At 43.5% G+C, this 25178-nt stretch overlaps 1 protein-coding gene across 50 annotated transcripts in view; it reads right to left on the reverse strand.

Moving 5' to 3' along the window:
- The window catches only part of EPB41L3 (erythrocyte membrane protein band 4.1 like 3), a 267762-nt gene that overhangs the window by 22206 nt on the left and 220378 nt on the right, over positions 1–25178 (reverse strand). For 23 of the 50 annotated variants that reach the window (XM_070049938.2, XM_070049935.2, XM_070049932.2 and 20 more), the window contains exons 7-13: positions 24903–25121; positions 22482–22569; positions 16123–16275; positions 12441–12538; positions 11619–11794; positions 8080–8300; positions 2279–2839 (exon numbers count right to left, since the gene is read on the reverse strand). In XM_070049938.2, coding sequence (XP_069906039.2) covers positions 2279–2839; positions 8080–8300; positions 11619–11794; positions 12441–12538; positions 16123–16275; positions 22482–22569; positions 24903–25121 — 1516 coding nt within the window. The remainder of the gene's footprint in view (positions 1–2278; positions 2840–8079; positions 8301–11618; positions 11795–12440; positions 12539–16122; positions 16276–22481; positions 22570–24902; positions 25122–25178) is intronic. The other 27 variants (XM_089305310.1, XM_089305309.1, XM_089305308.1 and 24 more) reach the window with 3 other exon arrangements.

The raw sequence follows: 25178 nt of genomic DNA on the forward strand, positions 1-25178 counted from the left end.
ATCAGCGATTTCACAAAATGAAAGTGACACAGCTGAACTATGTTTAAGAAGTCACCCAGTTTAAGTGCCAAAGTACTTGAGGCCCAGAGAATGTAACAGGCCATGTAAGCAAATAGCATTTTTTTTTTTTTTAAACTCAATGACCTAGATAATTCCCTCGCTCAGGCTGACCTGGAATGCGCAGCTTTTTAACACCTGGGGTTGACAGTGGACACTGAGCAGATGGCCAGACACGAAGTCTGCGGGCAGGGGAGAGCTGTAACGGGCCAGCGGAGGCTGGACAGGAGGCTGACCCAGCCGCGGGCTCACAGCAGGGTCGCTGTTTCCCAGGTTTGCGGCGAGGGGCACAGTGAGAATCGGGCAGTGCTCCTGACTCCCGCACTTGCAACACGGACTGCTGTGATTTGTTTTGCCGATGTAATGCAGACATGCCCAAGTTGAACATCAATTCTCATGCACTGTTTACAACAACATGTATACCCTGGATTAGGCACAAGATCTGTGTGGTTTGCTACAGAAAAGTTCAAACAGTTACTGAGAATTTCGAAAAGCTTACCATAGCAACCTTCTCTGCTTTGTTAACCTGATGACTAACGTCACTGCTAAAGGAAAAGTGTATCTCCAGCTTGGAGACTGGCCGATACTCTAAGGAGTCTTTGTAGATAATATTGTGTTCTAGTATTATCTAATGTGGTATGTTCTGGTCCTACATTAGTTAGTAATATAGCTGAGTGTGAAGCAGTGATAGTAAAGTCTAGGATTTAAATCCGTTCTCAAAATATTTCCTAGGGGTGTGTAGGGGTGTATGTGTGTGTTGGAGCTAATATATATGTGTGTGTGTGTGTGTGTGTATATATATATAGTCATATATAATTCAAAAACCTGGAAAAGGATTTTTCTGCAATGTTAAGTTGAAAAGCTTAGACTTTCAGCTAAAACTCCTGTAAGACCGTTCACATTTCCCCCTTCTGTTGCAAAGAAATGGCCATGACACCACTAAGTACAGAAGCTCAGGCACCCTCATGAGGCTGCACACTCACAGGTACTGCTCAGAGGACAGCCTTCCAGCACAGAGCTGAACCAGCTCCCTTTCCTTTTTTAGTGCTGCCTTAACTTGTGATTTTTTTTTAAATGGTAGAAGTTATTTGGCTTGTCTCTTGCCACAAAAGCCCTTGTTTCTATGGCAACAGGAGGGCCAGACGGCCCCGGGAGAGGGCAGGTGGGCAAGGACATGGCAGCCGCACGGCTGGGAGCAGCTTCTATTCTTTTGCCTGTGATCTATTTGAAGGTTGGAGGAAAGGAAACTGCTGGGATGCTCAGGGGTGGGAAAAGAACGATTAGGAGGAAAAACTACCGGCTCCAAGTTCAGCTCACCCAATAGCTGGGATGAGAGGTGGGAGACTGGCAGGTGGCGAGCCCTTGAGGGTGGATGGAGGCTAGAAGCTGAGGCTCCTTCTCACCAAGTACAGGCCTGGCTGGGAGCCACAGCGGCCGCCAACTTCCCTGACCACACCACACTGTATTTCAAAATGAGGACACAGTTTGGCATGTGCTGGAGCTGCAAGAAGGGCTGCCTCTGACACAGGCGACGCCAGTGCTAGCACTGATGAGATCCCAGCCTGGTTCTATAATGTAGGGAAGCCTGCATTAGGTCCTGTCCTGATTGGGTTTGAACCCTGCTCACTGCATGCAGCTTTCCCTGGTTCTGTTTCTGGACCTACCAACAACAGACATCATTCGGGTGTTTTAAATCCCGTGGGACACTCGTTCTGAACCAGGGCATCTGACACAGCTCTGTGAGTAACAGGGACAGACTGGCAACGGGTGGGGCATTCCCGGATCCTAGAGCTGTAATTTTGGAACACTACCCAGATAATGATGACACAGCCCTTGGGGTGCTCCCTCCCAAATCTCCCTGGCTATCATTTCAGTTCAAAGTTATTCATGTGTCTTGGGTGTGATTTACTTTGTCACATGATAACTGCATAGAACCTGCAATTTAGCCCTGATCTTTTACAATGCTAATGGGTTCTTTAACATTGACTTCCGGCTGAGTCCTTTACCCCTAAATGAACTCAGCGATATGGCCACATGGTGTTGTGCCTAACCCTGGGGCCCGGGTTGGACTCCCCAACACACAAAAGAAACCTCAACGGATCGGCACAGACAATAAATGAGGCTCTGAAAGTAGGACCAGTATCGCAGCAGCCGGCTACCACTGTGTCGGACTGAAGCACGGAACACGCAGGGGAAGTGTGTTCTATGCCGAGGTACACACCTCTTCCTCTGAACTGTCACTCGGGTCATTGTCTAGGGAGGCGCTCAAGGAGGCCGCCTTGGGCTCCAGGTAGCAGAGGCACAGAGCCAGAGGGAAGGAGAGAGTGAGGGCATATGGCACTGAGAAGGAGGCGGAGACCAGGAAGAAAAAGATGAAGAGGAAACAGGGCACGAGGGACGGGGAGCGGATGGGGAGGTAATGCTGCAGGCTCTGGGGCAGGAGGTTGGTTTCAGAGAGGTTGGGGAAAGAGAGGTAGCCGTCATCATCGAGGAGAGAGGGGAATGACTCGGGGAGCTGCAAGGAGAAGGAGAACAGGGTGGTCCCTTTGCCAGTTTGCTGTCTGCAGCTGAAAGCCACATCTTGATCCCCCACGTAAGCCTTCCCTTGGCCATCAGGGTCCAAGGTGGGCTCTCCACGCATGTGCTGGGCTTTGGGCGCCTCGCAACCTGGCAGTGCGTGCTCCTTCTCCTTACACCTCCGACGCAGCTCTGTAGAGGATGCAGGGGTATGATGGGCTGATGGGGGTGACAGGGGACATGAGTCGGTGCCAAGCCCAGGTGACTGATGTGAAAGAGACAGAGAGAGACAGGAAGCAGCAAACAGAGGTGCAAAAGGACAAAAAGAAAACTGCAATTAGTTAATTTTCTTATGGGAATCAATATAAATTGTAAAACAAGAACTTAAGCACTAGGGTTGCTCATGAATTGTCAAGTATTCAAGCTGCATGCCAACCTCATCGTGAACAGCTACGGTTCTCCCACAGGACCATCACATACAAGGTGGGATTTTTTTTTTTTTTAAGTCAGAACTGAAGGTATTTGTGGGAAATCCCAAAGTCTAAAATTTTACACAATCAAAAAAAATTTTCATTTTAGGCCAACAACTTGAGAAAGTTTTAGAACTTTGAGGACAAATACAATTCTGATAACTTAGATATGTCCTATCATTCTATATAAGACACTAACAGAGATTTAGACTGAGCAATAAATATACCAGTTACAGTAACACTGAAATAAATTTTTGCAGAATGGAAAACTTGGGACTTTAAAGGATTAAAGTCAAGACTTTCAATAACTTTGTCCTGATCTAGAAGTAGCAGATGTAGTATTATAGTTGAGCTGACTTAAAAATGAAAATGAAATCCAATACAAATTTTATTATTATTATTATTATTTATAATCTCCAGCATTACTCCTTCCCTTGTTTAATTAACTACATCCAAAACAGGTGGTTTTCACAAAACAAGAGGTTTCTGGCGCCATTCTTATCTGATAAGAACTCATCACCAGGAGACTCAACAAGGAGCATCTCAGAGACTCTGACCCCCTCAATGAATGGAGGCTCCTCTGAAAACCTTTCTATTTTGTCTCCTTTCTCTAGGACCAAAGCAGAATAAATGAAAAGAAAAACACAAATAAATGGTTTTAACAAGCTGACTAGCAAAAAGAAAGGGCTGTCTTGTAACATGGTTTGTGTTTTCTTTCTATTTTTGTGGTCCATAAATAATAGAAAGATACAATTTCCCAGCCTTCTGGTTTTTCTTAGCAGATAAAGGGCACAGTCATACCTTTGATTTGAGTCCTTAATACAACGGTAGAAACAGGCATTTCTACAAAAGTGCCTACTACATGCTGCCTACTACAAGTCTTTGGGGGGCAAAGAGGTCCAGTTCCCATTTATTCTGCATCCTGTACACCTCACTGACCAAAGCCAGTTTCCTCTGCAGATAGGTGGCAAGGCAGCGGCTAGGCAACAAAGGGAAGAAGGAAAGCAAGTTCATTGCAAGCAAGGCCTGTGCAGATGCGGAAGCTGTCACAGCCTGGCAGGGTACAAGGCCAAGGCACCCGCACCTGAAGATAAATGCTACATTCTGAGGTCGGCATTGTGGCTCAGCGGGTTAAGCTGCTGCTTGCAAAGTGGGCATCCCATGTTTGAATCCTGGTGCTCTGCTTTCCAATCCAGCTCCCTGCTAATGCTCCCAGGGAAGCAACAGATGATGGACCAAGTACTTGGGCCCTTGTTACCCATGTTTGGGAACCCAGATGGAGTTCCTGGCTTCAGCCTGGCCAAGCTCTGGCTGTTCTGAACATTTAGGGAGTGAACCAGCAGATGGAAGATTTCTTCCTCTGTCCCCCTCTCTGTTTCTCTGCCTTTCAAATAAGTGAATAAATGAATATGTTTTTTAAAGAGCTACAGTTTCTATGTGTGTGTGTGTTTTGCCTAGTGACCTGATAGCATGGAAATTATCCAGGCTCCTTGGGGCTGGGGGGTGGTGGTGGTGGTGGTTGTTTATCCAATTCTGACTTGGAAAGAGGTGGTAAATATAGCAACAGAAGGAAAGAAAATGCACAAATAAAATTATATCATGGCTTTATTAGCATTAGAAGTATCTCTTTTGACCATAAGTCACTCCCAAACATGCACATTTGAAATAAAGTTGTGCATTTTAAACAGGAGCCTGCATGAATCTCATTCAGCCAGGAATGACACAGAATTAACAAGCTACGTTCTGCAAGAAGACAACAGTCCTCCAGCAGAGAGCAGCACCGTGTGCTTGGGGCATCACCAGGGGGAGACACCCGCCTCTTCCAGCAATCCAGGCCGGGTCTTCTAAGAACTTTGTCAGTAACATATTTTCCTTTGGTTAAAATGTAAGTACTATCTATGTTCCTTTTTTGAAGATGGAGATGAATAAAATTAAGGTTTAATCTTTCATGTTGCCTATTAAAGAGGGTTTTAAAAGACAACTTTACAATGGGGAATTTGACAGTACTTCAAAAAGTTCGTGGAAATGAATATCATGAAAAATTATGCATAGATTTAAAATTCTTTTTGTACTAACACAGACATTAAAATTATTTTTTTCTATTAGAAAGGCAGAGAAGTTTACACACACAAGAGGCAGTGTACTCCTATTCACGGATCTACTTCCTAAATACCCTTAATGCCCAGGGGTAAGTCAGGCTGGAGCCAGGAATTCAATCCAGGTCTCCCACATGTGTAACAGGGACCCAAGAACTTGAGCCATCATCACCTGCTGCCTCCTGGGGTGTGCTTTAGTAGGGAGCCGGAACTAGGAACTGAGCCAGGACTTTGAACCCAGGCACCCCAATATGGGATGCAGGATTCCAAAGAGTATCTTTCCTACTATGCCAAAAACCCACCCCTCAACCTCTTAAAGAGTTATTTATTTTGAAAGTCAGAGTTACAGATAAGAGAGTCAAAGAGAGAGAGAGAAGGACCTTCCATCCGCTGGTTCACTCCCCAGATGGTTGTAACAGCCTGGGCTGTGCCAGGCCAAAGCCAGGAGCCAGGAGTCCCCTCTGGGTCTCCCACATGTGTGTAGGGATCCAAATACTTGGCCCATCCTCTGCTGCCTTTCCCAGGCCTTTAGCAGAGAGCTAAATAGGAAGTGGAGCAGCCAGGACATGAACCAGTTCCCATATGGGATGCTGCTGTCGAAGGCAGTGGCTTCACCCACTATGCCACAGTGCCAGCCCCGACTCCTCCATTCTTAATTCCATTTTCTATGAACCATTTCAAGTCCCTTTGCATAGACAGCACCTCTTAAACACCACTTTCTGCCAGCGCCCTCCTGAGCCTTCATTATCGCTGTTCTTCAGAGATGCAGACTATGAGGATAGTGGTTTATTTGGCTTTTTATGGTTCCATAGCACAAAGTGACTACAGCTTAGTACTGCACAGTATAACAACAAATTGGTAGCCTTTTAAAATCAAATAAAGTGAGCCAGTCTGGACCTGTTTTGGGAGCAAACTAAAACCATTTACTTTTACGTGCCTTTGACTCACACTGACAGCTCTATAATGACTCTCACACCGGTGCTGGTGAGCTCACGAAATTTTTCAACACCCTAAGTATAAGAACCACATATTTGCTTTCTGGGAGTATTATCTTCTTTGCAATGTCCCATTTAATTGGCAGGAAGAGTGAAAAAAAAAAAAAAAGTCAGAACAGCACACATTTTAACAGAAGTGATTCGACTATCCGTGCCTTCATTTCCCATCCTCTGCTAAATTTTTGTTTGACAAATTAATGTTCTTAATCCCCTCATCCCCAAAAGATGATGGATTGGGTCATTTAGAATATTCTAACCACTACAGAAATTATTCCTTTGTGATCTATCCATTAAGACGTTCCTTTTCAATGTTTATTTTTATTTATTTTCATCCATTTAAAAGTCAGAACAAGAGAGAATGGCAGGGGTTGGGGTGGGAAATGGGGAAAGAGAGACAGAAAAACTAGGATCTGCTAGTTCAGTCCCCAAATGCCTGTGACAACTGCTGGGCCAGACAAAGCCAAGATCCATGGGTAGCAGGGACCCAAACACTCGAGTCGTCACCTGCCGCCTCCTGGGATGCATTAGCAGAAGCTAGATCAGAAGCAGAGGAGCCAGGACTTGAACTGGCATTTCCACATGGGATGCAGGAGTCCCAAGTGTTGGCTTAACCCTCTGTGGCACAGCATCTGCCCCAAGATATCGCTTCTAAACTCTTTGTCAATGGGAATATTTTTCTATGGAGTCCCAGGAGGTGATTCTCTATCACATACATCTCTATTGGAAGAGCTCTTGCACAAAATAGCACTGCTGAACCCAAAGTACTCAGGATAACCTTTCTATTTTTCTACTTCCCCTACTCTGCCTTGTACATTCTAGGAGCCACTCTGTTTTGCTGTTATGATGAGGTATACACCTCCCAGCGTGTTTTTTGACTTTTAAATTATTTTTCTAAATAGTTGCTTAACAGTGCTGGGTCAGCAGAGATAACAATAAAATAAACAGAGATAAAAAAAGTTTAGGGGCAGGTGTTGGGGTGCAGTGGGCTATGCCACTGCCTGGGACACGTGCAGCCCCTATTGGAGTGCCTGGTTCAATCCCCAGCTCCTTTGCTTCAGATCCAGTTTCCTGCTGCTAGGCAACAGATGATGGTCCACATACCTGAGGCCTTGCCACCCACAGAAGACCCAGAGGAAGTTCTGGCTCCTGGCTGCAGCCTCGTCTACCCTGGGCTGTGGCAGGCATTTGGGGATTGGACCAGAGGATTGAAGATGTTCCCCTCCCTCTCTCTCTCTCTCTCTTTCCCTCTCTCCCTCTCTCCCTTTCTGCCATTCTGCCTTTCAGAAAAATTTTTAAAATTTAATTTTGGGTGAAATACTGTCACAAAGGGAAATGAATAAAACACTTGGAGAAATTCACTTTTGGTTTTCTGTTGCAATCTCTTGGCCTTAAATCCATTTTCAAAAACATGCCCACTCACGACTTTGCTATTAGGTGACAAGTATAAAACTAAGACAGGAATCAGTATATGAATACAAAGGCTATGCTCATTCTGTGTCCTTGTAGTCAAAAGCATGGCAAGAGGATCACTGCGTATCTAGAAAAATGTGCTGTACTTGGGTAGGAGAATGGGGCCAGAAACAAAGCGGGGTTAGCGACAGTTCTGCTACAGGCAAGCATTAATAAAATGACAGTTCTGATACGCGAGCCCAGACAGACAAGCGCCAATATGCCACCTAGAGTATTTTTCAGATATCTGTACAGGACAGTTGTTGAAAGTCTTAAATAGCACATCAGTTCTCAAAATAAAATTTCCCAAAGTTAAGAAACTTGCAGAGAAAAAATGTTGAAACAGGAATATTTTAAAAATGGACACACATATGTGACCGGTGCTGAAGTATGAACTACCCTACGCCTCAACACATCCCTGGCTTTCATCCTCGGAATACTGAGAAGCTCTTTAGAAGCTGGAGCGAGCTCCGGGAGGCAGCCTGGGGGCTATACCTTTCCCTCCGGCCGGACTGCAGCGACAGGTGTGGCTTCCTCGGCCTTCTTCCTCCTGTTGTCCTCCTCGTCCCGCTCCTCCTCGGCCTTTTTCTCTGGAGTCACAGTGGTGATCAAGTTGGTCTGAGAGATGCCCTTTGTTGTGGCGTACTGGCCAGTACCAACCTCTGCAGCAGACATAGAATCCTTCATGTATATTTCATGGTTTTCATTCACTGACGCTAAAAGCAAATACAATTGGAGAAACAAAATCTGAAATAGTTAAGTCAGAAGGAGGATGAGCGCCACCATTGTCCCATACTGAAAAAACAAATAAACAAACAAACCACCACAAAATACCAGGTGTGTTACGGAAAGATACATCCGTGTTGCAGGTACCTTCATCCGAGCACTACCATGGATCACCTTTCTGGATCACCTAGACCAGGGTGTCAAAATTCATTAAATCGTCAAGTCTGGAAGGCCAGAATAACTTTCATCCATTCTCAGGCTCTCTGGGGAGGATGCAGGTGAAGGGGGCGGTGAGTGGAAGGAGGCTGAGCTGTTGCCCAGCCTGTCACCTCAGAGGTCACTGGCCGGGTAGGAGCTCTGGGCACTTGGTGGCAAGGGCCATACTAAGAGTAGAATTTGCAGTGGATGATGGCTCTAATACACTTGGCTTTGAACATACCTTTAGAAGTAACACTCACCAAGGAGCACCAAATTGGTTTTATTATTATCCTTATTAACGTGAAATAGCCTATCATTCTTACAACATAAAGGTCCCAAGGATAATAATGAAAATTAACTATCTTTAGCAGAGATTATAAAATTCAAATGGCAATTTAGTTCAAATGAAGTACAGGAAGCGAGGTTTTTTTTTTTTTTTTTTTTTGGTTTCCATTGCATTTTAAATAGACTAGCACGATATGCATATTCATACTTTCAACCCTAATATTTTAGGAAAACAAGACAAATGTTGCTAAATGAAATTCATGCAAATGCACAGCATGCAGACATAAGAGATATAAGATACAGCCTTTCATCTCAGCTAAAATGTCTTAGTGAAAGAGATGCCTCAGTTTTAAAATTTGCCTCTCATTATTTCAGATTTTAGATAACAAAATTTATTAAAAGTTATAAATGCTGCTTTACAAATACACAGTAGCAAATCACAGGCCAAACATAATCTGCATTCATATTCTAGGAGCTTTAAAACAAATAAAAAGGCTTCTGAAATCCTTCTGATAGTTAAATCATTTCACTAAAATATCTTCACTAAGATATTTTATATCTCCTTATGCCAATGAAAAAGTTCAGGCAAGATGGCTTCCCAACGGACCAGTTAGGCTGTTCTATCTGAGGCAGCTTTGCAAAAAGCTGTTTATGTCCCAGCATGCAGACAAGTTCAGCAGCAGCAAACATACTAGAATTGGCAAGACCGTAGCAAGTGAGAGACAACACATACTAACATCACTTTTGGGCAGGGAGGAAGAGACAGCATGGTATTAGTACATTGATTTCACAATTGTCTTCTGTCTTCTCAGCAGTCACTATCACACAAAAGGTCACAGGAGAAACAACATTCACAACCAATGGGTTCCCCTGGGCGCATATCACGGAACAAAATGGATGGTATTCAGGAAACAAGGTATGCGTCCACAGAAGTTGCTCCAGCATTGACTTAGAGAACACACAAATAGTTAACAGAGCTTCTCCAAAGGACAACGGAAAAAGCGTCAATGAAAAGAAGCTTCAATGTTAACACACATTATGTCAGTACCTTAACTCAACCTGAGACACTGTTTTATTCCAAAGGGCAGGCTCTAAGTTTGGTGTTCTGGTAACCCTCCGAAGACACAGAATGGTATCTGTATCTGCAGGGGGTCATTGGTTCCAGGAGATCTGGGACCCCCAGATCTGTGGGCACTCAAGTCCCTTTTATAGAACAGTGCAGGATTTGCCTATTATCTACCCACATGCTGCTGTACACTTTAAATCATCTCTGGGTTACTGAGACTGTCAGATTCAATGTAAATGTAAATCATTATTATGCTGCATTGTTTAGGGAATAAGAAGAAAAGAGTCTGGACATGTCCAATGTAGACACAGTTCTCTTTTAAGAATATTTTTGATTCACAGTTGGCTGACTCCAGGGATAGGGAACTTACCAGTATGGAGGGCCGACCAGAAGCTACTTCCTAGGCCAACTCCCAAAAGCTTATGCGGATCATCACTAACACAATCACTGAGATAATTATAATTGAATCTACTCCAAGAGTGCTTTCACATATATTTTGTTTGGAGAGTGGTCTTACTCCCATTGTACAGATGACTAAAACTGAGACCTGGAGAGTTGAAGTCATCTGCCAGCCTTGCCTAAGACAGAGGGCATGCACCAGAGCCTGGACTTCAACTGGTATGATCCACACAAGGCAAGTGTGGACACCACCTCACTAGCCACACACAACACAGAACTAACAATACAATCTTGATTTCTTCTACAAACTGTCAAGGAAGAATTCTGTTAGGAAAAAAATAGTATTTTTTTTAAATCAGAGGATTCAGGGAACATGTTGCCCCATCAACTACACAAGGCTATGGTCAAAGGCAAAGGGAGAACTGAGACTCTTTGAGGAGCAATGGCAAAAATGGTAGGGATGGTCCTGGGCACTTATCATTTGTATTACTTTTTGCTTATTACTAAAACCATATGTGCATGCCAGAAAGTTTTCTTTTTATTTGCATAGCACAGATGTTCTATGAAACAAGTCATCTTCAGGTGCTCTGACACACAAGGCAGGGGCCAGGCCAGGGCCCCGCTCCTGAGTGGAGTGTGGAGTGTTACTATAGCTGGTGCAGCAGAGGCGACATCTCCCTACCACAGCCGACAGCAACACAAACCTGCCAGAGCTAACAAAAACCTACCCACAAGCACCATTAGTTTATTCCCTTAAATAGCTGAGTGATTATCTCCCCATTTGACTTGGCACATTTGACCTGACAGTCCTGAACAATCAGACAGCAATGTTCTCCCAGTCCATCTGGTGTACTGATTAATGTGAACTAGGAGAAACCAAGTTGGAGCCCTTTGTTCTGTTATTTGAATGCCATCTTTCTTACCAGTTTATCAAGTACCTGGTAGATGTCAACGTTTTATTCATAAAACATTTTGAGAAACAAGAATGATCTGAACTTACATTTTCCTTTCTGAAACAAAGAATCAGATGCAAATCTGTTAGTCATTTAAGACCAGAGTATGTGCCCACTACATTTGGAATGGCAGCATCTTTTTCCAGTTTCAGGGTGCCAGCTTATGGAAGGATGTCCTTCACTCCTTAAGTACCATTCTTTTGAGTAATTTTATATAAATCTACCAATAACACAGATGTTAGACAAAGTATGACGGCTTAAAAATCAGTCACTCAGCTGCAGACCAACAACCTTTTGTCATTTTACAATATCCAGGAAGATCTACATTTATGAAAAGGTCACGATGGATTCATACCCCTTTATGGGGGGCTCCAGGTGATCAGCAAGGGCCAGAAAGCGATGCTTACCTCCATCCAAGCTGCGAGACATGGTATAGCGTTTGCTGGACGAGCGTTCAAAGTAAGGCGCTGGGCGATCTATCAACGCACTGGCCCTTCTTGTTTGGGCTTGCGTTCTGCCACTGTAACGGAACTTGGAACCCAGAGTGAGGAATTTCTTTGGAGGTGCTTCTGGTAACAACAGTCTAAAGATATGAAGAGACACATAAGGAAGTCTAGTAAGTCAAAAATTAAGAATGCTTTTTAAACTTTCTGCAGTGAAAGGAATCTGATTTTATAAGAAAAGACATCAGTTCCTATAGGAGGAGGGATCAGTTAGAGGTATGTTGCGGAGAAGATGTGAGCCAAACAAGGGTTGGGTGGGAACTAGAATTTCAGCATCCCATGCAAGTGGGGAGTCTGCGGTCCCATAAGCCCAAAGAGAAATGAACTAGGTGATGTCATGAAGGGGAAGAGGCAGAATTTTTGCTCTGTAGACACAAATCTCATGGGCCTGGTCCCACATGTGGGTAAAGGGGCCCCAGCTATTGAGAGGTTACTGAAATAGTAAGGGATGGATTGGACAAGTGAAGTGGACAACCTGTAAATAACATAAAGACACGAAAGATAACGAAGAAGGAGGCAGATACACACACAAGGCAATTAAGGAACATCCTTGTAATTTACTCAGAAGTTCTTTTGGGATTTCTTATGAAGAAACGTGGTGAACAGTAAAATCAAGGAACAGAAGGAGATGCTTCCCTATTTTTTTTTCCCAATAACTTTTTCAGTTTGAGTTATTCCAATCATTCCCATTCTTTCTTGGGAAAAATCAAGATGATCTGTACTTACCTGAAAAATGTGTGGTGCTCAACACACACTTTCCATAAACGCTTGGCGGCTCGATGGTTTGGCAGCTTAAACCCAATGGTGCTTTCAAATTGCTCAAACTAAATTTTAGAAGGGGACAGTCAAGAGTCAATTTGGAATTAAAAGTAACAGAAGATCAGCAACTAATTTACAAAACCACAGTGTCACCTGCAAATTCCTCTTTACTTATTAAACCATGTAGAATTCATGTTGTACACATTCATTCATTTTAAAGACCTTATCCTATCCATCTCCTTAAAATGCTGCAGGGAGGGATAACTGCTACATGCATATAGTCAAGTTGGGCACAAGAATGGGTCTTATGGAAAGTAAACACAGAAAAGGAGTTTATTTGAATTGCTTCCACAGATCAATTTGTCTGGATCTCATTTTTAAGTTGTAATTTCACTTTCTCAATGACAGAATGACTTCAGCTGGAATGTACAGAAATGGTCAATATGTTTATGGACATAGTTTATCGAATCGCAGAAAGGACATTTTATCCTAGTATCTGGACAAAAAAATATGTGTATTTCCTAGGTCTTTGATGACTTGGTAGCAGATATCCTTGATTTTGTGTGTTCGGCAATGGACTATCATGTTAAATACTAATATCTCTGTATCAGACATAAGATTATACTTTGGGAGAACACATCCCATTATTTTCAGAATGCATATTTTGGATGACATTCCATCTGCCATCTGCATTTTCAAGGTGAAATATGTGATCTGCTTTTCTAAACATATTTTATAACACCACTGCAGACGTGCAGTTTTTACTTAACGAAAGCAGTATACAACAGGCCACCAGAGGGCGATCATCTTAAACAGTAAAGGCTTTCCAAAACAGCACACAACCTGGCTATTGATGGAACTAGTAGTGAAAGTAATTTACGTAGCAAAGAAGCTTGGTGAGGGGTCATAGGCATGGCATGTGAGATACACTCACACTTGAACTCTGTTGCTTGTTTGCTGAGGATGACTGCAGAAATTCAGAAATATATCGTAAGTAGTTCCAACTGCAACTGCCTTTTCTAGGATGCTCACATGCAGAGGTAGTTGTAAAAACTGCTACTATCCCCTAGACCCAGTCAGGCCAGGAGTACTGTGGCTTTACCAAACCGCCATCCAGTTGTTTATCCTGTGCCTAACAGGTTCCATATACTGTACTAACACCACAGGCTATAAAAAAGTCAACTTGCTCTTTGCTACAAGAAGCTGGGAAAAGCCCCTTAATTTTTTTTATTGACACATAATAATTGTGCTTCTTTATGGGGTATAATGTGATATTTCATCACACGTATACCATGTATCATCATCAGTTTGGGTAATTGGCATATCCATCACCTCAAACTTTTAACATTTTTTTGTGTTGGAAATACTTGAAATTCTACTAACTATTTTAAAATATACAGCTAATTACTGTCAATCACAGTCATTCTACTGTGCTACAGAACAGAAGTTACTCCTACCCAACTGTACCCGTCTCCATCCCCCCGCCACACACCTTCCCCAGTCTCTGGTGACCCCTCTTTTTGCTCTCTACCTCTATGAGGTTAGCTTTTTTTAAAATTTTTTTTTCAGGAAGGATCTTACTGCTATCCTTCTTAGCACAAAATGACACAGGCTTCCAGCCATTCAGTGTCTGTCTGTCTATCTATCATCTGCATCCATTTATTCCAATGTCTTCAGAGCCCATGTGCCATCAGTAAATTCTTCTCACTCATTCTTGCTCTACAAACATGAACATTAAAAACTGGAAAAAATCAACGTTCTTTCAGCTTGCTTCTGCTGGCATCAAAACCCTGCCTTTCTGCTAACCTGGATGAGAGAGAAGCCAGTGACCTCTGCCTCGGCTGCTTCTCTCCTCGCCTCACCTCACGCTGACAGGTGCTCCAACACCTTCCTGAACTCTTCATGGCATAATGGGACCTGGCAGTCAGATCCGCATGCTGCCTGCCCTCCCTGTGACAGAGGGCGCTCCCGGCAAACCGCCTTCTCCTGAGACTCACCCTGTCATCCGTCAGTCTGCCCCTGATTTCTTGGGCCGTTTTTCTTAATCTCCCCATGCTTCTCTTCTGCCTGGCCTGCTCTTGGATACTGGTGGTGCCCAGGGTCGCGTTACGGCCTCCTCTTTAACTTCTGTTGCTCTTTGAGTAGTTTATTCTGTGTCTAAGGCCTTGAATAGCATGTATACAGTTGATATCTCTGTTAAATTTTCTACTACATAAGAAATGCCTCCTCTAAAAATCTATCCCGAAGAAATTTCCATCTTGTTTTCTTTCCCTGAATTCTCACTGTTTAAAATCACTGCCATCAACATCACTCAGGCAAACTGAAAGCCACTGACGAAGGTGGGTGCTTTCCTCTTTCAATCCCTCCTCTATCCCACCTGCCGCTGACCCTCTTCTCTCGAAGCTCTGCCCTCCTTTCTGATCCCACAGCCCTGCCCTAGTTTAGGTCTCATCACATATTTGTTAAGAGGTCAAACTTCATTAAGAAATCCATCCATTCCCAAATAGTCAGGTAGCTGCACCTTGCCCTAAGTTAAAACCTTCCATAGTTCACTACTCCCTACTGATTGGTTCCTCTGCCTCTCCCTCATAACCCTATGCTCAGTCCTCTGTAGATTATCTCACTTGCAGCATGGTGCCACAACTCAGTGTGAGTGCATGTTTTCCTTCTAAATAGAAAATCCCTTATGAACAGGAAGAAGGTCTTTGTATTTCCAAAATCAACTGTGCCTGACAACAGATGCTCATTTAATAAATATTTAAGCTATTAAAGAGAAGTATAATTTCGTATCTACATTAAACATGATTATTTGCTATATATTCTGATTTTTAAAATTGCATTTTACACTAAGAAACTCCAATGGAGAGGGAGATTTTGAAGACAGAAGATAATTCTACATGATACCAGCAAATGTTCTGGATGAACTACAAACCTTGAGCTTTCACTGTCTCCATTATATTAACCACACCAATTAGAAACTGGAGGGAGTTAGTAACTATCTCTTCAGCAAATCAAAGCAAATTATGTATTACTTATTAAGTACAAACCACTAAGGAGGATATAAATATGTTAATCATAGAGGCTGTGCCCAAGGAGTAGGGGTTAGTTAACAATTCTGATTATTTCATTAACATCTCTAATTTAAAAAAAAGTGGGATATTCTAGAAATACACTGGGGCTGTGGAACATTTTACATCACTCACACTCAGACTCCCTGTTCTAATCTTCTCTGTAACCTGAAGCACATTATGTCCAAGCAATTCACTCACAGGTGCAACCAGATTTGCAGGAGAAATACAAAGGGCCTGAAGATATAACAGGACCCAGAGGAAGACATCCATTCATCACAGCTTGACACATGAAAAAAATTATTCACACACAAAACATCATTTGTGAATCATGATTTTATATGAAATATGTCGTGAAAAATGCTTTCAATTAATGTATGCAGCGGGAGAAAGCTGGAACATAGTAAGGGGGAGTCTTTATTTATTACTGTTTATTGGACAAACCTGCAATAAATTCTCTCAGGCATTCAGACATACTTCACCACATCCCATATTGCTGAGAACTTGCCAGATCATTTAAATTTTTATTTGCTGTCAGGGACTTTTCTTCCCAACACACATGCAAATGTAGGTATACGTACCTCTCCCGGCCGGATCTTAATGTAAAAATTGTTCCGTTTGTATGAAATTTTGAGAACCTTGGGCCAGGCAAATCGATTTATTCGTAGTCGGTCACGATATATCAATAGGCCACTTGCACAAACTCCTAACATAATTTCTACTCCTTCTGAATCCTGGGAAACAGCAGCAAGAAAAGTGAGTCAGTGTCTCACACAGGCCCACTTTCAGCTGGGTACAATATTTAAGCCTTCATGACAGAACCTATAAAGGCCTAATTTGAATATAAAAAATATTGCAGCCATTTAAAAAACATTACCAGTGAATAACAGTTTTCTAAGGGGGACATTCATCACTATGGAGATGTGTTAGCATAAACGCTGCTCACTCAGGCATCTTAGACTCAAGACATAAACACATACACTGGAGACCAAGTAGACGAAGGTAGATAGATAAATAATTATAATCAGAATAGCCACATTCTCACTTATTGAGTACCAGCCACTGCTCCAACTATGTACATTAACTTAACTTTAATAGTTACTGTGATAGATGGATAGTGTTGCTATCAGTATTCCCATTTTATAGAAGAGGAACACGAGATATGGAGAGGTGAAGTGTCCATCCATCCCAGTTGAACATGGGCTGCCTGGTTCCAGAGACAGCACCCTTAACTGATAGGTATACCAACAAGTTCTTCCCTGTGAGAATCTTGGGGCTTGTATCTTTAAAAAGAACCTCAATCTTTACAAACCATCATAGTCAGAATACAATTTAAATATAAAATAGGGTTTTTAATGGTTATTTTTTTTCTCCCACTTGAAAGCAGAGAGACAGGGAAAGGAAGGGAAAAAGGGAGGGAGGAAGGGGAGAAAGAGAGAGTGAGAGTGAGAGTGAGAGAGGGAGAGGAGGAGGGGAGGGGAAGGGGAGGGAGAGAGGGAGAGAGGGAGAGAGGGAGAGAGGGAGAGAGAGAGCTCCTCCATCTGCTGTTTCACTCCCCAAATGCCTGCAACACCCAGGGCTGGGTCAGCCTGAAACCAGCAGCCCAGAACTCTGTCCAGGCCTCCCATCATCTTCTGTCTCCCAGGACCCATTAGCAAAAAGCTAAATCACAAATGGAGTAGCCAGGACTAGAACCAGCACTCTGATATGGGATGCTGGCACCTCAAGGTGGTGGCTTAACTTGCTATGCCAAAAGATGAGTGTGTTCTTCCAACACTCCTTCCTCACCCACACACCACCCAGTGGGGGTAACATCAAACAATACGGCTGCCACACATAAATACGAGTTTTATATATGTGTGTAGTTTTTTAAAAAGACAAAAGTGGGGATGTATTAAAATTGCAATTTGCCTTTATGACATCCCATTTTTAGGTATCTGCTAAGCAATATGTGATGCCTAGAGGTCATCAGAGACCTTTGGCCGACCTTATGAGATATGCCCTATGCAGTATAGATGTTATCTTGCATCAGAACCAAGGTACAATGAGCAGGGATGCTGGCCTTGCATGGGGTAAAAAGACAGGGCAGAGGCAAGGCTGGGTGTGAGCTGCAGAGTCCCACCGAGGGTTGGAAGCAGGGTGCAGAGAGGGCTGTGGTCGGTCACACGCAGGGAGCTATGCTCAGGTCTTCTGTCGCATTCATCAGGCTGTCCCTGTGTTTAAGCAGCATCAGGACAGAGGACGGGGGAAAATCTGGAAGAATCCACCCCAGATGCTGACTCATCCACTTTGTGGGGAGTCACTTCCTCAATCCTGTCAGTGCGAGGCCCAAGATGGACAACTGGGGTGGGAATCTGGCCCAACAGTTAAGACACCTGTTTGATACCTGCATCCCATATTGGAGTGCCTGGGCTGGGGTCCCAGCTTTGTCTTCTGATTCTAGTTTCCTTCCAGTGCAGATCCCTGGGGACAGCGGTGATGATTCAAATATTTGTGTAATTTTCACCCATGTGGGAAACTTGGAATGAGTTGCCAGCTTCAGCATGGCACAGCTCCGGCCATTGTGGGCACTTGGGGGCATGAACCAGCACACAGGAGAGCACTTGCTCTCTCTCTTTCCCCCTTTCAAATACAATTTTCTTTTTTTCCCCCTAAAGCTCTTTAAAATAAATATATTGGTCCACCTCTGAGAAACTAAGTTAACAATATAATTGGTTTAACAGGAAATATCTTACCTTGGAAACACATTACTCCATTAGATACCAAATTACTGTACTGGAATGGAAATAGTTGATGGCAGGATATTACAATATAATAACATTTGAGGAGAATTCAAAGACCAGAAACTGGCCACCATTTATCAAGGACTTTAATTAGAAAGAGCAATTTGAGCAGCAATACCGGACGCTGACAAGTCAGTGCTGTTATTGATCCCTTGGAATGAAACAATCTGTTCACATGACCACTCTGAGGGACCGGCTCCCGCTGTGCACAGAAACACAGGCATGGCAAGGACAGTCTAAATAACTGCTCCTGGGCTCACTCTCTCGCTGATAGAAAATACAAGTTTAGGAAACATACCTTTGACCAATAGATGGAAAGCATATTTTAAAATATTTTTTCATTATTATCTATTTGAAAATCATCCACTAGTATCTTTTTTTTTTTTTTTAAGATTCATTTATTTATTTGAAAGTGAGAGTTACAGAGAGAGGGAGAGACACAGAGAGCTCTTCTATCTGCTGCTTCACTCCCCAGATGGCTGCTCCAGCTCGGCCCAGGCCAGGCCGAAGCCGGGAGCCAGGAACTTCTTTCACATCTGCCACGCGTGTGGCAGCGGCCCAAGCACTTGGGCCATCTTCTGGTGCTTTTCTCAGGCTATTAGCAGGGAGTTGGATGGGAAGTGGAGCAGCCGGGACTAGAACAGGTACCCATATGGGATGAGGGTGGCCGTTTTATCTGGTAGGCCTCAATGCTAACTCCAATTATTATCTGAACTATAAGAAAACTGTGTGCCTTCATAGGTAAGGAAGGCTCTTGACACCTCCTCTTCTTGTCCCATCCAACATAGGCTTCTGTGTCCCCAAATCAATGTTATTGCTGACACACCCCTTAGCAAGTGGCAATGAAATAATCTCCCAGGGTCTTCCTCCTCCTGGATTCCATAAGCTGGTTGGCAGCAAAGTTGTTAGTGACCTCAAGGTCAGCACAGGTCTACCTGGCATGGATTTAGCCATTATGTGTTTGTTGAAAGAAAAGAATAAAAAATGGGGGCCAGTGATGTGGCTTAGCAGGTTAAGCTGCTGCCTGCAACAACGGCATCCCATATGGGCGCTTGGCTTGTGTCCTGGCTGCTCCACTTCCAATCCAGCTCCCTGCTGATGGCCTGGGAAAAGCAGAAGATGGCCCAAGTGCTTGGGTCCCTGCCACCTACGTGGGAGACCTAGATGAAGCCCCTGGCTCCTGGCTTCAGCTGGCTCAGCCCTGGCTGTTGTGGTGATGTGGAGTGAACCAGTGAATAGAAGACCTCTCTTTCTCTGTCTCTCCCTCTCTCTGTGTAATTCTTACAAATAAATAAATATTAGAATAAAAAATGAAAATGGCAGTAGTAAGTGGGATTCTGCAGTGAATGAAAGCTTCTATTTTATATTCTGCACAGGAATGAAGAATGACGCGGGTGGGTAGGCGTTTGACCACTGCTTGGATGGCCCACATCCCCTACCAGAGTGTTTGAGTCTAATGCCTGCCCTGCTCCTGACTCTAGCTTCCTACTAATGCACACTCTGGGAGGCAGCAGATGATGGCTCAAACACTTGGGTCCCTGCCACCGAACAGAGTGTCTGGCTCCTGACTTCAGGCTGGCCCAGCCACAGCCATTGTGGGCATTTGGGAAGCAATTCAATGTTTGAGACATCTTGGTCCCTCTGTTGTTCCAAATAAATAAACAAATAAACAATGTCAGTGAGAAAATAACTACTACCAAAAAAAATCTTTCACAACAACAACCAAAACACAAAATCTGCCATCCCTCAGTAGCACTCAGAACACGGGCTATCCAACATGTTCCTTTATCTACATCTCAGAATCGTACATGAAACAAATGACTCCGACAAAGCCTCTTAAGATCGGCATTAAGTGACAACAAGCAGAGAAAGATTCCCAAAGAAAAGAAAAAGCATTGTGAACATTTTTTCTAAGATATTTAGAATAGTTTTTCCAAAACATAGGACCTTCATCTCCATGGGGGCAGGGCATTCATTCTTTGTACACAACCAAAGAGTCCAAGACCACAATTCAGAATTTTAACATGGATTGGAAAGCTCAGGGCCTTTCCTACTACCAACAGATGAGAAGCATCTCACCCATGACCATAAATTGGCTCTAATTCAATTCAGTAAATTTCCTCCTTGAAATGACGGTGTGTGGCTGCAGGAGAAAATGGAGTCTATAACCAAATCATCTGTTATACTTAATATTCAGATAAAATTCTCTGATGGGCTGCATTGCACTTCCTTAATTCTCTTTCTTTTTAATTGGCCTAATTTCAAATCATATTATTGAATGAAAAAGTAGCCATCCATTTGCATTCAGTAGCTACAGCACTGTTAAGTGATTTTATTTTTACTGATAGGAACACTGATGCATCCTGAGCTGTACTTCCCTAAATGTGTGCCCTAATCTTTTATTTATTTATTTTTTTCTGGACAGTAAGTGAATCACAGCATGTGATGTAATTCAAAAATAGCTTTAGATTCACTCCAATGATCAGGTCACCCTCATTTCCTTCTTGATCTCTTATCTTTTATCCACCTGGGGAAAAACTCTAAGAGAAATAAGAAAAATCTTCTAGCCTTTCCTTACTCTTCTTTTGAAAAGCTTACCCTAAAACTATACCTGGTATAAAATTAAAAATATCTTTGTTATTTGAGTGCAAAGTAAGCGAAAATGTATGATAATGAACTGACAAGGAAACAGGGCTACATCTGCTGCTGCAGTTACACACGCTCGGCACCCGTGGACCACTACATGCTGGCCAGAGCTCAGTCAAGTCTCCGAGGTTCTGCTGGCGCCCAGGCCTCCGCAACGGCCACCCTGTGTGACATCCAAACTGACCACAGGCGTCACCAGTCTCATGGCCCTCATTTTCCTGTCGAAACTCACTGCGGGTTAGTCTGCTCCTTAAATGCCGGCCCAAGAGCAGCCTGGCTTGACTCCCAGCAGCAACAAACCCTACAGATCCTAGACTTCTGCCCCACGGGTCCTGGGGATTGTTGAGATGTTTGCTTGAGTTGATTTGGCTGAAATTCTCTTTATTTCCAGGCCCTGAACTGACTCTGTAGGATCCTCACTCGCCAGGAAGCCTGCAACTGCACGCTCTGTGAGACCCAGACTGTGAAATTGGTGACTAACTGTCCATCAGAGGTTAAGGCCACATCACTATGTGAGAGGGATGTTATCTTGTCACCCCAATCAGAGGAAACCACCCTGAACTTTGAATATTAACCTTATTTGAACAATGCTGAAGACTCTGAACCCACCCTAGGATCCTCTCAAAATTCAGGCTTTCCTGCTGCAAGGCTTCATAAAAGCTTTGCTGTTTTTCCTTAAAACTTTTATTCATGCTGCTTAAGTGGCAGACTTGTAGGCTGCACACTCATTCCCTCAATGGTGAAAAGGACAGAGATTCTAGAATTGCACAGCACGCTGCAGAGTTGTTCCATGTCTCCTCACAACTGTAGCTGTTCTGCAGTCCAATTCCAACCTTTGTCTTCCCAAGATTCCACACTCAACACACATCTCTCAACCACCAGGCAACGGGGCTAATTTTAGTCGAACATAAAAATAACTATCTCAAAGTACTGATTATTTGTCTGAACTAGTTTAGAACTTAGATTTCTTTCAATTTCTCATGAACTTACTGAGTGTCTGGTGGCATACATAGTACCAAAGAGGCAACAGGTGCAACACTTGGATCTTAGACGACAGGCCAAGTGTGGACAGCCAGACAGGAGAGAACAGGACAGTCCTGATGTGGACAGGGAAAAGGCAGAGGCAGGCTGTGATGGCAGCCATGGGTGCTTGGCCCCACAGAGTGGGAGATGTCACTGTGGCAGGACAGAGCTAAGAGCTTGTTAAGTCAAGAGAAGTTTGTAACACAATCAACAGGCAACATCACAGAGCCTTGGCTGATCGCTGCCTGTCTGGAGGCTGAGCCAGTGTCTACGGCAAATTTGAACCATGAAGAGTAACTCCCTCAGTCCAGGTAAGAGTGCTGTGTTTGCTTTATCATGGAGTAGGGCTTAAAGGGCATGTACCGACTGGAATTCTCCAAGTTTTCATTTACATTAATCAAGTAAAAAAATATCTTGCTTATGGCAATCTAACATATCATTACACAAAATGAAACAGAAGGCTAAGCTTGGAGTTTAAAAACACATACCTTAGCGTGATGTAAATCTACCCCGTACATGGACAGTTTCTTGGCATTCTCTAAGAAGTGCATCTCTGCTTCTGCTGGTGTCATTCCTCTGATAAAGAGAAAAAGTTTTATTATGAGTTTACTCTACCTTCTAATCAATTAGCATTAAATGTTTAGAAATATGGCCAGGTGTTTGGCCTAACTGACTGTTATGATGCCTGTATCCCTCACTGCAATATCTGGCTTCGATACACACCTCTGGCTCCCTGCTAATCCAGATCCTAGGAGGCAGCCATAGTGGCTTAAGCAGTTGGGCCCCTACCACCCACATAGGAGACCTGGATCGCCTATGACCTAGACCTAGACCCTGGCTTTGGCTCCCCTGCACCACCTTCCTATCCCTGGCTCTTGTGGGCATTTGCTGAGTGAACCAGCAGACAGGAACTCTCTGCCTGTCTTGCTCTAGCTCTTGTCTTGACTGTTGATGTACAATGTAATACTTTATCCATTTTAGTATTTTTTATTGTTGTTCTAGTACTATTGGTTGAACTCTGTAATTAACACACAATTATTCTTAGGTGTTTAAATTTTAACTGAAAAGTGATCCCTGTTAAATATAAGAGTGGGAATAAGAGAGGGAGGAGATGTACAATTTGGGACATGCTCAATCGGACTTGCCCCAAATGGTGGAGTTAGAAACGTGCCAGGGGATTCCAATACAATCCCATCAAGGTGGCATGTACCAATGCCATCTCACTAGTCCAAGTGATCAATTTCAGTTCACAATTGATCACACTGATAGGTCTAAGAGTCAAAGGGAATCACACAAACAAGACTAGTGTCTGCTAATACTAACTGATAGAATCAAAAAGGGAGAGAACGATCCATCATGGGAAGTGGGAGACACAGCAGACTCATAGAATGGCAGATGTCCTAAATAGCACTCTGGCCTCAGAATCAGCCCTTAAGGCATTCGGATATGGCTGAAGAGCCCATGAGAGTATTTTAGGCATGGAAAGCCAAGACACTCTGGAAAAAAAAAAAAAGAAGAAGAAGAAGAAGACGACGACGACGACCACCTAAATGAAAGAGCTCTGTGAGTGAGATCCCAGTGGAAAGAACGGGGCTATCAAAGAAGAAGGTACCTTTCTCTGAAGGGAGGAGAGAACTTCCACTTTGACTATGACCCTGTCAGAATAAGATCAAAGTTGGCGAACCCAAAAGGCTTCCATAGCCTTGGCAACGCATGACTAGAGCCTAGGGAGATGACTGATGCCATAAACAAGAGTGTCAAATTGTTAAGTCAACAACAGGAGTCACTGTGTACTTACTTCTCACGTGGGATCTGTCCTTAATGTGTTGTCCAATGTGAAGTAATGCTATAACTAGTACTGAAACAGTATTTTACACTTTGTGTTTCTGTGTGGGTGCAAACTGATGAAATCTTTACTTAATATATACTAAATTGATCTTCTGTATATAAAGAGAATTGAAAATGAATCTTGATGTGAATGGAATGGGAGAGGGAGCGGGAGAGGGGAAGGGTGTGGGTGGGAGGGAAGTTATGGGGGGGAAGCCATTGTAATCCATAAACTGTACTTTGGAAATTTATATTTACTAAATAAAAAAAAATTAAAAGCGGTCAGTTGCTTTTCCGCTACTTAGCCAGGCTGCAAAATTTCCCATTCAGCTCCCTGCTGTCTGACAAGAAAGCCCCACCAAGTCAACAGTAGATACATGTTCTATACCTGTGCCGAGCATCCCTAATCCAAAAATACACAGCCCAAAATATGAAACTTGTGGAGTGCCGACACAACATGACAAGTGGAAAATTCCAATACTGATGTCGTGTGACAGGTCAAAGTCAAAAAGTACAGAAAGTACAGATGTGTTAAAAATATTCTACAAAATTACCTCTGGCATGTGTATAATGCACACAAGGGCACTTCGAAAAGTTCATGGAATGCATAATTGAAAAAAAATGTATGGATTTAAAGATTTTTCAGGACTCAAGTTAACTTAGGTTTCAATTCCATTTTCCTAAAACTTTTAAAGCCCTCTCATATTAACACTGCATGAAATCAGTTTCAAGCCATGTGCCTAAGGTGTATAAGAAACAGAAATGAATTTTGGGTTTAGGTTTGGGTTCCATTCTGAAGACATCGTGTTATATATATGCAAAAACACTTCTGGGCTCAGGTATTTGCGATATGGGGTGTTCAACCTCTATAATGAAAGGAATAACAAGACGAACGGCCTTGAAAGGCAGCATTCAGGTGACTGCCTGGACTCACGATCCCCAGGATCTGTGACAGGTGCCCAGGTAGAGTCCCGCCCCGCTCAGATCCCATCCTTAACACACTAGAATCAGTACTGGGAGGTGGGGTGGCACAGATGAGGCTCGCAAGTCAAGGTGCAACTTAAATGGATGCTGAGACTAACCTGTGGCTCTTGTGCAGCTCGATCACTTTATCTTCCAGTTCTTTCGTGTGGTTTGGCGCAAAGCGGAACTCGCTGATGTAATCGTTCCCGCATTCATCTGGGTCGTAGTCTCCCAGTTCTGACTGGACGGTGTAGGAGCCCAGCAGGGCGAGCGTCACGAAGGAGCAGGGCAGCCTGCCAGACACGACGTCGTCTCGCAGCTGTAAGCAGAGGTAGTACCTTCCGGGGCCGAAAGGGCACAGCGAGGAGCCAGTGTGAGGACGCTTGCAAAGGAGG

The sequence above is a fragment of the Oryctolagus cuniculus genome, chromosome 10 (genome assembly GCF_051225735.1).
Source record: "Oryctolagus cuniculus isolate XC-2025 breed Fujian yellow rabbit chromosome 10, ASM5122573v1, whole genome shotgun sequence".
Classification (NCBI taxonomy): Eukaryota; Metazoa; Chordata; class Mammalia; order Lagomorpha; family Leporidae; genus Oryctolagus; species Oryctolagus cuniculus.